General features: G+C 42.4%; 1 protein-coding gene across 1 annotated transcript in view; it reads left to right on the top strand.

The window, feature by feature from the left end:
• Positions 1-2,214: 2,214 nt before the first annotated feature.
• LOC306819917 (uncharacterized protein) overlaps positions 2,215-12,236 on the top strand; it is a 23,039-nt gene continuing 13,017 nt past the window's right edge. The window contains exons 1-7 of the mRNA XM_079337543.1: positions 2,215-2,287; positions 2,567-3,951; positions 4,414-8,059; positions 8,320-8,499; positions 10,107-10,145; positions 10,865-10,983; positions 11,780-11,936. Coding sequence (XP_079193669.1) covers positions 2,240-2,287; positions 2,567-3,951; positions 4,414-8,059; positions 8,320-8,499; positions 10,107-10,145; positions 10,865-10,983; positions 11,780-11,936 — 5,574 coding nt within the window. The 5' untranslated portion in view covers positions 2,215-2,239. The remainder of the gene's footprint in view (positions 2,288-2,566; positions 3,952-4,413; positions 8,060-8,319; positions 8,500-10,106; positions 10,146-10,864; positions 10,984-11,779; positions 11,937-12,236) is intronic.

The raw sequence follows: 12,236 nt of genomic DNA, 5'->3' as shown, positions 1-12,236 counted from the left end.
AGACAATTTCAGGACTTTGCCTGGCTCTGGATCTCATTCAGGGCCGCTGTTTGTTTTTGGTTGCATGAAGTCTTAAATTGACGTGAAAACCCCACGAGACCATAGTCTGTAGGACTGAGGCTTCTGTCAACACAAGCTTTCAGTATAGGTGGTACGCAACGGCATTTTAGGCTATGCTTGTCAACTTTTAATAGCCTCAAGTTTTATTTCATGTCACGTCAGGTTTTAGACTACAGGAATAAAAAAAAAAGCCACAGTAGCCTCGTGGAAACATCATCCTGTCATGACATGTCTGTAGACCTAATAGGCCGTTTAACGTCTTCACCAACAAGAAAACACCCAACAAGCAAAGGACTTTCATTTGTTTAAGCAATAATTTACAGTGCCACTCGAATGCCTGCAGGCACAATGGTGTTTGTAGTTCATTAACTGAAAAATGAGTGAGTCGTAGGCTAATTAAAACAGTTTGTCGCATGATTATAGGCTTATTATAGGAAGTTTTTTTTGTTCAACCAAAAAATAGGCGAGGCTACATAAAGTGTAGGCAACTTGCTCAGAGAAAAAAGAAGTTAAAGAGTTAAATTCTTTGTTCTGGCAGCATGGAAACACTGACTTGAGCTGCCCGCCAACTGAATCGAGGGCAGGCTCGTTCCTTCAAACCAAACAGTGAACTGAACTGGCCGGGACAAAAAAAAAGTCAGTGCGTCATTTCCCCTGGAAAAGTTTGTTTGGACTCGATCTGCTGCTGCATTCAAGTGCTGACACAAATGTACGAATTTTAACATCGCATCAGCTACCTGCACGAGTTGTTTTAAGAAGACATAGACTTTATATTATTGGCCCCAAATCAGATATATTATATCAAATGACAAACTAAAAAGTCGACATTTAGTTTTTTTGACGGTCAAATACTTTAAAATTTTGAACAGATGATTTTTGAGTATTATTCTCCTCTTCCTTTTTTATGCTTGGTCTATCCTCTCAGCTGTTGCATTTCTTAAAAACCACAACATCAAATTCAGACTCACTTCTTCCGAGGTTAACACATTTGACAACTAAGTGACATTTAAGGTGCCAGGCTGTGATGTGTCAACATTTAGGTGTCACAACACTTCATAGTTTAGTATCCTATGGTAATAATCACAATTCTGAAATGTATGAATGTGTGCATTAGGCCTAAAGCAAACAAGTAATGTCAAACCTATGCTTCACTCACGTTCCATGTCTGCTCCCAGTTTTCCAACACATGAAAAGTGTTCAAATACAAAATCTGCATTGCTTATACATATACATTACATAAACACAATCTTCTCCATGTTCAAGAAAAAAAAAGTATTAGAAACTTGTAGTTTCAGATTTTGAGATTCAACAGAAAAGTATATTTGTGATACTTGCAAAGTCATGGAGAACAGAGATTAAACCAAAACATCCCTTTATTGTTAACCCCTAAAACAGAAACAAAAAAACACAAACAGACTATAGAGACAGAGTAGAGTTTTTTGACAAAACTTTAAAGGTTTCCAGATATTAAAATCAAATTTAAAAAATGAAATGTCATAGCCTTAAGAGTATCATAGTGTTAATGTAAAAGTAGATAGTGTTAATATTCTTTTTTTTTTAAAGTGTTTTGTTTTTTAAATTCAGGATGTGACGTTTATTGTAATTGCTGATGAGTAGCGAGACATGTAATAACATCTCGGTGTAGGCAGATTTACACACGTCAACAAAATGCTCCCAGGGTGCTGCACCACTTGTTGACACTTATTGAGGAAGTTTCCGAGCAGCACATGAAGGCATCACTTAACCACAGAGTTGCGTGCGCTGCGCTGGAGGGGCAGAACTTCTTCAGCGCCCACAGTCTGCCGCTCTGTGCAGTTGTGGATGCTTGACTGGATGAGAGGAGGACTAACCGAAGTATGTGGATCAGTTAGACATGCATCTAAGCGCTGTTTCTGTGCTGTACACACTGACAAGTGTTTTCCTTTTCACACTGGGAAAAAAAGTTTTCTTCTAAATATTAAATCAGGGTGAGTTGATTTTGAATTTCCTGCCTCAGTATTTGATCAAATGAAGAAAGCTAAGAATAGAGCTCTCTCTCTCTCTTTGCCACAGCAGAATGTCTTTTTTTAAATGATTACTTTCTGCTGTTTTTTTAAAGTGCTTGTGTTTTGTATATCCTGGTGGAATGATTATGTGTTTGTTTTATGCTCTTTAGGAGTTTTTGTTCTAAACCAAAATCATGTTCACATCCTACATAAAGAATCTGAATGATATGGTATTTTCTACGGTAAGCGTACAGGTTATAAGCACTCATGCATGTCTTTGCAATGCTGAGAGATGCATGGCCATACTAAAAAAATCTCTTTGAACACACAACCCTTACTTATATGTCATTTAGATCTCACGCCTGCCCTCCTTCCCTTTGTTCATTGGCAGTTCATGGTATTTGCACCACCACGTGTAACTACTGTCAGTACATATTCATTTGAAATAAACATGTTTTCAAACTGCCTCTGCACATGGAAAAAAAGATATTTATGTGAGTCATTTCTCTGCTTTCCATTAGTCCGAGACCCCTGAGGAGCAGCCAAGTCCTGGGGTCTTGAGCCGTATTGGGAGCTGGTTCTCTCCATGGAAGGGAAAGGGTCCGACAAGTCCTTCTGAAAATGCCTCCCCAACTTCCGACCAGGTTTTTCAGTCAGAGCGAGAAGAGGAGGAGAGTGAGGATTCTGTGAGACACAAAGCAAGGGGAGAAGAGCAGCAGGAGGAGACTCAACGGGTCTCCAGGGACATTTTCCTTTTTGAAGGCGAGGACGCCACGCAGTCTGCCCGCAGAGACAGCTCCGTTGTAAGCAGCACTGAGACAGCAGGAGGAGGTCCAAATGAGGTGGAGTTTGCTGGGTGTAGGAAGGAGAGAACAGGGCAGGGCAAGGAGAGGGAGGAGAGCAGCAACCGTACTTCACAGAGCGGGAATCCTAAGAAGAATGCCAGCCATCTGACACATCGCTCTTCTCCTCCTGAGCAGGGAGTGTTATGGGACTCTGACCGAACCCACGCCCAGCCTCAGGCCCCGAGACAAGCACAGGTCCCGACAGGCAAAAAGCTTCACGTGTACCTGGAGGAGACCAGTGTGATTCACTCAGACTCACACAGTGCTGGACAGGAAGTGGTCACGAGATTCAAGGGAAGCCTGCAGGTTCTACAGCCGTCAAAGTTATCAGAGAGTGTTGATAGCGCAAGTTCAACAGGTACAGAGAACAAAAGGACAAATGTAACGCCTGCGGTTGGGGCACAGAGTTATTACAGTGCCCCAGTGGGAGTGTCACGGAAATCACACAGAAACACACAGTTAGATCCTGAACCTGATCAAAAGCAAACAGAAGACGACAGTATGGGGCGTAAAAACGCAGCCAAAAGAAGATGCAGGAAGAATTCTCAGGGAGAAGGCGGGAACAGCCCCCAGCACGAAAAAAGCCCTCCCAGTGCTGCCACAGAGGGATTCCCTACATCAGAACAGACAGTGACCAGTTCTCAAGGCAAAAGTCCAAACACTCACATGGGAGAGTCGTCTCTAAGCTCCTCCTCTACACACAAGCCCTCCTCCCTGGCCTCACCTGAAGGAGGAGACGGTAAGACTTCCTGTCCTGATTCAGTCGGCGAGCTGGATGAATTCCAAGACTCGTACTCCACGTTCACAGCAGCCACTGGGGAGAGTGTGGTGGATGGAGGAGCAAACATGGAGGAGGACGACGACAGTCTTTACAAAGTTGAAAGGAAAACAGAGACGCCGGAGTCCAAACGCAGGAGTCTGAAGGTTTCTAGGAGTGAGGTGAAGTTTTTTCCCAAAAATGTACCTTTGAAGCCAGTGGATGACACCCCGGATTTTAGGTCAGTGCTTAAGAAGACCGGAGATGACGCAAAGAGTGAAGCCAAAACAGAGACTGATTCAAGGTAGGTCCTCAAATGTGATTGGTTGAATAGAGGAAAAATAATGGTTTGTGATTTATGAAAGACATAATGACTCATCACATTTCCATACACTGCTGTGTTGAAAGCAGAGCCTTTCAATTATGTTTGTAATAAAAAATTAGATTCGATACCGGTAGATTTTAAGTTCATGAAGCAGTGGTCGCTGTCAACAAAGGGAATGTGCACTAACTGGGTGGATTACTGCAGGTGTAAGCATAGAGAAACAAAAGAGTGAGTCATGACACAAAGTACAACACTCTGTGACGAATGGCATTGCAAAGTTCACTTCAGATTAAATATAGGTCAGATTGATTTAACCAAACACACACAATCTTTCATGTGTTTGGCTGAAAAAGTGAAGCAAGTTTTTAATACATGTTTTTTTGCTTCAAGTGTTGCCAAATATGAAATGGTTGTTTATCCTTTGTCTCTCATCTTACACAGACAACACAACCTTAAGAGAATCGATGAGGAACCTAAGCAAGTCGTTGGTGGGATCACAGATAAAATCAGCCTCTTTGAGCGCCCCTCAGTCGGAGTCAGCAAGCCGACCTTTCGAACGCAGAGAAGTGCCGATGTTTCTCCAGTGAGGAATGCCACAGAGCAGCTGAAAGCAAACGTTTCATTATCTGACCAGAGGTCAAGATCGGCTGAACATCATGGCATGGTCAAGTCCAGCTCTGCATCACCTGCCAGGGAGAAGCCAATGACAATCAAGGAGCGAATGAAGAACTTTACAGAGGCATCCAAAGCAGGTGAAAGGGCAGAAATGCCTCAAAAGCCAGCTCGGCCAAGAATGCCTCCAAAACCCACCTTGTCTGCTTTATCAAAGTCATCAGAACTGGACAATCAGGGTAAACAGGATACTAGAGGGCAAAAACAGAGAGATGTGAAACCAGAGAAAACATCAAAACCAGATGGACAAGATACAACCGATGCAGGGGTGAAGATTATCACTCCGAAAGAACAACCAACTGAGTCCTCAACAAAGGACACAGTGGATTCAAAAACAATGGATCCGGGTACAAAAGCTAATAGTGTTGAAAAGGATGCTGGAGCTAAAGGGTCAAGTGACTCTACAGAACTGACCATCAGCCTCAGCCCACAGCCAAAAGGCAGAACACGCTCTAAAAGACGGAAAAGTAAGGAGCCAGCCAGTCCAAGGAGCCCAAACAGGGACAACAAACTAGAACTCTCTACAACAGAACCAGAGGCCACAACTTTGAAAGCAGAACAGGTGGGTGTTACCGAAACTGCCTCTGCATCCAGACAGCCGGCAGAGAAGATCATACCACCGTGTGATACAGCCGAAAAAAAGACACCAGACAAACTGTCTTTGTCTGCTTCCCAACAGAAAGCCTTTAAGAATGATTCAAAGGAGTCAGACAAACAGAAGAAACAGTCTGATTCCACTTTCAAAAAGGAGAAAATTGACAAACCACTTGAAAGGCAGGGGGGGTTGGCTGAACCGCCTGTGAGCAAAGACAAACTTGATACTGCTGCTTGTGGCAGTGACACAAAGTCTCCCATTGATAAGGAGTCTGTTATTGTACCCCCAAATGACAAAAAAACAGGGGGGTTGTTCAGCCAGGCCTCTAAGTACAGTGGGAAAAAGACAGCCCCCTCCCCCTCACCTGCAGGAGAAAAACCTATTAAGAAACCTAATTTGAAGGAGCAGGAGCCACCTGCTGAACAACCCAAATTAAATAAAGATGTGTCAGTGCCACCTGAACCAGAGAATAAAGAAAAAGTGAAGGAACCTAATCAAGAAGAGCCAGGACAAAAAACCCAATCCAAAAACAAGGATACAGAACTAAATGAACAGGCTGAGAGTAAAGAAATGGACAAATTAGAAAATGTAGAAAACAAACAAACAAAACAGTCGAAGAGTAAAGAAATTGACAATTTAAAAACGGTACAGAGCAAAACACCAAAGCAGGTTGGGAGTAAAGAAGCAGAGACATTAGAAAAGGAAGGGGGTGAAAAATCCGAGCGTGCTCAAAGTATAGAAGTGGGAAAAATGGTGAGTGAGAAAACAAATCAGACTAAGAAGAAAGAGAACGAAAAAACACAGCAGCGCCTGCAGTCAGATAAAAATACCACAAAGTCAGAGGGTTCCCTTGGTGGGCAAGGTTTCCCAGGTACAGATGGGGCCGCCTTTAGCAAAGATGAAAGAAAAGAGGTGACGCAGCTCGTCAAAAACACATCAAAGTCAAAAACCAACCAACAGGAATCAGCCTCTGAGCCTTCAGTAAAGACACCGTCAGACGTCCGAGCTCAAACACAACATGACGGGCATAACAAGCCTACTCAAAAAGCTGGCGTCGGCACAATCACCCTTGCTAATGAAGCTGCAAGTGGGATGGACACTGATAAAGGCCTGTTAAAGGGGGAGACGGCAGCACATTTGCAAAAGAACTCTGCAGAAAGCCGTGGAACAGAAAAAGAGCCGGTGTTGACCGTAGCAGAGCCAAAGACTAATTTTGTATCTGTGGAAAAATCTGAAAACTCACTAGATGACTCATGTGCACGCGGAGCTAATGATGCTACGCCCTCCAGCTCGAAGCCTATTATTAGAGTAACTACTGCTGATGAGGATGGGACTGTAAAAGCCAGTACTGATGCTCGAGCACTGATTGCTGCTCAGGCTGATAACATGCCAGAGAGAGAAAATACTCTTACAAAAACTAGCTCTTTTTCTGTAACTAAATCAGGAGTCAGTGAGAAAAAGAGAGAGGATATTACAGAGAAGAATTCGGCTGTCAAATCAGTGCCCTCGGAAGCTAAAATCTCAGGAGAATTTGTGAAACTTCCTCAGAGAAGCCCACTTAGAGAGGAATCAAAAAAACCAGAAAGCACAAGTGGCGTCACCCCACTGACGGGCGCAGACAAAACGGCACAGATTACCTTGGATAGCACTGCTTCAAACTCTCCAGCGAATGTGGGAGAGAAGACTGCTGATAGAACCATCCAGACACTTAAGAATGAACTTTCTTCTGGTGCTAATGGTGAAATCGCCCCAAATCTACAACCCAAAACGGACAAAAAGGAACCGGTCAAAAGCAAGCCGGGTCAGAGCGAAAAAGTACCGGTTTCCCCGGAGGCAAAGAAGCTAACCCAAGACTCAGTCCAGCGTTCACCCATGAAGAAGCTCCAATTTCCACGTGGACTAAGCAAAGATGATTCCGCAACAGGTCAAGACGCCCCCTCCAGCTGGCTGGATGTGGACTTTCCAAAGCGGAAACTCAAAGTCTCCTCGGCTAAACTGACCTCGGCTGGAAGTGAGAGTAACCTTCTGGACACACCAGATGACCTCGACGATGAAGATTTTGTTGAGAAAATCAAGAAGCTGTGCGCCCCATTTTCCCTCCCACCACGTAGACCCAACCCGTACGGGGCACCGCAGCCGCCATTCGCCTTGCCTGCAATCAAGGAGGACCGCTTCGAGAAGACGTTTGACCCTGAAGAGTTTAAATTTGGCTTGAGTAAGAAGAAGCAGTTCAGCATTGATACAACCCCAAGCACCTTAGCCAAACTCCAGAGCACAGAGGAAAAACCTGGCCTGAAACCGGCCAGGGCGAGTTTAGCCGACAGGAGCCTCCTGCTCAGCAGCTTGGACACTCATTCTCGCCTAAGAGAGAAGACCCCCGTAAGTGAAGAGGAGGAAGTCAAGGAAGAGAAAGACGACCAAATCAAGTGGAAGTCTCGCTTGCAGGGGAGCTGTGTCCTCAGCAGCCTGAGCTCCTCCATCCTCAGGGGAAAGAGGAGTGGACTTCAAACCCAGGGAGAAGGCACAAACTCTGGGGATGTTTCACCTAGCGAGTCACCCCAAAGTAGCCCTCCACCTTCATCCCAGCCACCCCCACCAAGCCCGACTTCTGCAGCTCCGCTCAAAGACTCACTGGCAAAGCTGAGTCTGCCCCCGGGAAACAAAGAGGAAGACCAGACTGGGGAGGCTGTGGTCAGTGACTCAGCCCCTCCGCTTCCTTCCTTTAACGACATCAAGCTGCCGGACTATTTAGAGAAGTACCTCCCTCGTGAACCAAAACCAGTGCAGAGCAAACAAGGAAAAGAGCAAGTCAGAACAGAGGTTAGTTTTTATTTGTGTTATTTTCTCCACTAAAGAATGATAAGAATGTAAAGAGGTTGAGCCCACTGACAAAAATGTCTCATGCAAGAACAAGTGAAAGCTGAAGCTAGAAGTTATTCAAGAGTAACATCAACCATTTAATAAAATACTGACAGGAAATACTTGCACAAATCCAGCGCTCTGCTATATCAAGTCCCAAAATATCTACACTTTTGAGTGTGATGCATTTAAGTTATGTGATGTTTTTTTTTTTGGATCAGGATACTGAGAAAATGACAACTACAACCCCTAAAGTGGAAACAGACAGGGCTATGAAACCAGTTCCAGTTCTTCCTGCTTCTATGCCTCCACGTTTTCCTGAGATCCCTCCACCCACACACTCTACACCGACTGAGCACAAGCAGCTTCCAGCTCAGCCACAGGGAATACTTAATAACATTGTAAGTGTGCAGCCTATACCATGTTATACATAATAGTTTAGGATCACAAAACCTCCACGTCAAGTTTGTGTTAATGTGCTAAAGACTATATTCTGCACTATCCTTCCTTTCCCAAGAGCTGCTCTACCTCCTGTAGAAAATGTGGCACTTTTTCACTCTGGTTTCAAATATCATCACGAGAAGAGAGTCTTCTTCATCCACAGAACAGAAGAGCTTTTGTCTTTTTAGGCTCTTCATTTGAGCACTGGCTGCTGCAAATGACTGCAGCATGGTCAGGGCTGCAACTGCAGACTGTTTTCGTAACGCTGCATTTCCCACGTCTGTCGTTTTTACATAACTCCTCATTTTAAAGTAATCTCATTGTAAGTTTCATTGAAGCTTCTGTGAGGAGTTTTCACGTGCTCATAAAACAGACTCACATTAATGCTGGTATCTTTAATAGCTTGAAAAGCAAATGAGACCATCAGAAAGGATACTGGTCATTTCTACACTGTAATTTGATATCAGTCAGCCCTGTCACGAGGGTCGGTGTCAGACGAGGCGATCAAAGAGCCTTCTAAAAATGTTCCGATTCAGAAAGTCATCGTGAGCTGTAGGTCAGACATTTAAAATAAAGACAAAAGTGATTTTTCTTTCAGAAGACATACTTACACATTATAGAATAAAATAGAGATAAATGATAAAGAGGTGACAAAAAAATCAATCTCACCTAAAAGTCCCTAAAAAGAGCTTTAACCAATGAATAACTTACCTAGTGTTTTGATAGTAAGAAGTGCTATTTTTAGTATTTCTCTGTTAAAACAAAAGGAAATGTATTCTGTAGCAATCAATAAGAAATGATCAGTTCTTCATATGGTTCCCAGCCTTTTTAGTTGAAGAACATTTGTATAAACTATCCAGTAATTATTTTTATCGTGATTTTTGTTCACGTGCAAATCAAATTCAACAACCTCAGAGCAGATAAATATTATTTAAGTCAGTGTAATTTACTGGAACTTTACAAGTAGTACAATCTCATAATAACCGTTGGTCATCTATCGTATGTGGTTTGAATTACATTTCCTAATGGATAGAACTGTACTGTGAAGTAATGGATCTATGAATTAACGCACTTTCAAATGAAATAAATTTGCCATTTACTGCACGTGTAACAAAGTCACAAAAAGTTGATTCTTTCCTAATTACAGCTCAAACCACTGCTTCAGTTTACTCTAAAAGAAAACTGTGTTAACAAGCAAGTACAGTCACATTTATGAATCTAGGGGATTTCAATGTCATTATGTGTTAAACTTTTTTTCTTCTTCTTTTTGTTTATATATGTGGCCTTTTAGCTCAGAAGTTGCCTTATTTTGAAAATATTCTGCAATGATAAACACTTTGATCTGCTGGCTAAGCCTGCCAGTGCAGTACTTAAATGCAGTGCAAATCAGTGTCGTCCCCATCGATCGATTCTGTCCCTGGATGTTAACTAAAAGGTCAGGATATTCAACAGTCACAGAGCTGCTGCATCAACAAAGGCAGATATGTTTACTTACAGTAGCTTTGAATCAAGGTTTGCTCATGCTCTTTTTTCCCCCCCGTCTTAATGTTGTGTTTTTGCATTCCAGACAAGAACCGCCAGGGGATTTCACAAGCGCCCTGGAAAGGTACAGTAGGCACATCTCTGCCCACATAGAATAAAAACAAGATGGAAAAAGAATCTGAAAACATCTGTTTCTCATATGGTGTTCTTGGGGGTAAACAAAGTATTTAAAAAAAAAAACAGTTGAGTGCAAATGTTCAGCTGGAAGTGATTTAAAATCTTGGAATTCAGTGCTGCCAATGCAGAACTTATGGCTCTTCATTATTGTTAAAGCTCTTATAGTCGTTGCAAGAAAGAGAGATACTCTCCTGCTGCTGAACATTTTCAGTTCTTATTCCACCACTGTTTGACTGGTATTAACACGCTCGCATTGAAACACTGCATGAAAAGGGCAGATTTGATAAGGGCTCGCAGGAAAAGGAATAAAGCTGAAAGCAGTGACCACAGAGTCTCCAGAGCTGCATGTTTTTGTAGCTCATTTTTCAAAAACCTCAATTCTTTGTTGGCCTTTAAATTACAAATATAGCTTTTATGTTACACTCGGTGGTGCAAAATGCATTAACAGTAAGCCCTGGTAGTGTATGTGTATATGCTCTGAGCTGTAGACAAATGCACATTAAACAGAGAGGGGGAAATACGTTGCTATGCTCTTAGTTTTCTAACAGCTCTCTGTGACTCATGAGTTAATGTGATGGAGTGGGCATGGGATCTTCTTTCTTTTCTTTTTTTTAAAACATGGATCCTTTATTTTTCCTGACCCTGCCCCTTTATGTGTCTCTACAGATGGTGTTGTTTGAGAAAGCTCAGTTCAGCGGCCAGACGTTTGAGATTTACAGGGATGTAGCAGATGCTACGTCTCTGCAGCTCTCGCCTCACATATCTGTCAAGGTGGTTAGAGGATGGTAAGTAATCAGGTCCAACTGAATTTTCCGACCATGGAAATAAATTGTGATCCGAGGTGTAGTTCTCATTAGTGTCAAGTACTTTGTGAGAGCTGGGGTTGCTTCTTAAGGCTTGTTAAGAAGTGTCAAAAGATTAATTCAGTGGTAAATCAGCCCTGAGAGTTCAATACTTTATAATTGTGTTCCTGCTCTTGTGCTTTTTCCTGTAACAGGCCTCTTGATAATTTATTGTAAGGAAGTTATTCTAGTGTTACTCACCAAGACAAATTGTTTCTGTTCTTGGGGCAAGGCAACCTGGTTGAATGAATTCCCTCAATGTTTAAAAAGGGATTAAATTCTATTTTTAATCCAGTTGTGTTTACTCAATAGCTTTGCTGGATCATTGTAGTGGTGTCATCCGCAAGAAGCCGAAAGACGCTGCCCTGTTTAAACTGCTGACTGTGCTTAACTTAAGGTTGCACTAGTAAGCCATGACCACCTTCTGTATCAGTCATATCCATGAAGACTTTAATCATCCTGAAAGCACTTCTTGTCCCGCAGTAGGAAAAATTACACAAAAAGCTTTAAATACAAGAAAAATAAAAAAAACAACAAAAAAAAAACATAGTGTTACAAGAAATAATTAGAAAATGTTTGTGTACATTCAAATCAGACTCCCCCCCCCACCCACCCACACACACACACACACACACACACAGTTTTTATCAGCAGATAAATGAGATATTGAAATTGAAACCGTTTTTTTATTATTACTATTTAATTTTAATTTAATGTAATCTGTTTGTCTTTGTTACAGCTGGGTGCTCTATCAGAAGCCAGATTTTCAGGGACGCTGCATCGCCCTGGAGGAAGGTGAAATTGAATTGACAAACATGTGGGCAGAATCTCTGCCAGGAGCAGAACCACAGAACAGCCAACACATGCTTATTGGATCTATTAGACTGGCTGTCTGGGTGAGTGCTGTGAACAAATATCATCACATTGTTTGGCCTTCAGCTTTTCAGTATCTTAATAGTTGTTAACTCACAAGGCCTTCCAAGGTGAAGCTTATATGCGATACTGCTCGACAACTTACCTAACTACACAGCAAAGGATTTATTTATAGATGCACTAGTTATTCATGCTGCTGCCTCAATCAAAACAAAAGGAAAAGATCATCTTTGATGATGTAATATGTCGTAGTGTGAGACGCTGGGAGTTTTAGTCTCTATCGTTTAATTCGACGATAGTCTTATCTGCTCTCCGGTCAGTAC

The sequence above is a fragment of the Symphodus melops genome (genome assembly GCF_947650265.1).
Source record: "Symphodus melops genome assembly, chromosome: 1".
NCBI lineage: Eukaryota > Metazoa > Chordata > Actinopteri > Labriformes > Labridae > Symphodus > Symphodus melops.
Note: the sequence above shows the minus strand (reverse complement) of the source record. Positions and strands in the feature narration are given on the sequence as shown.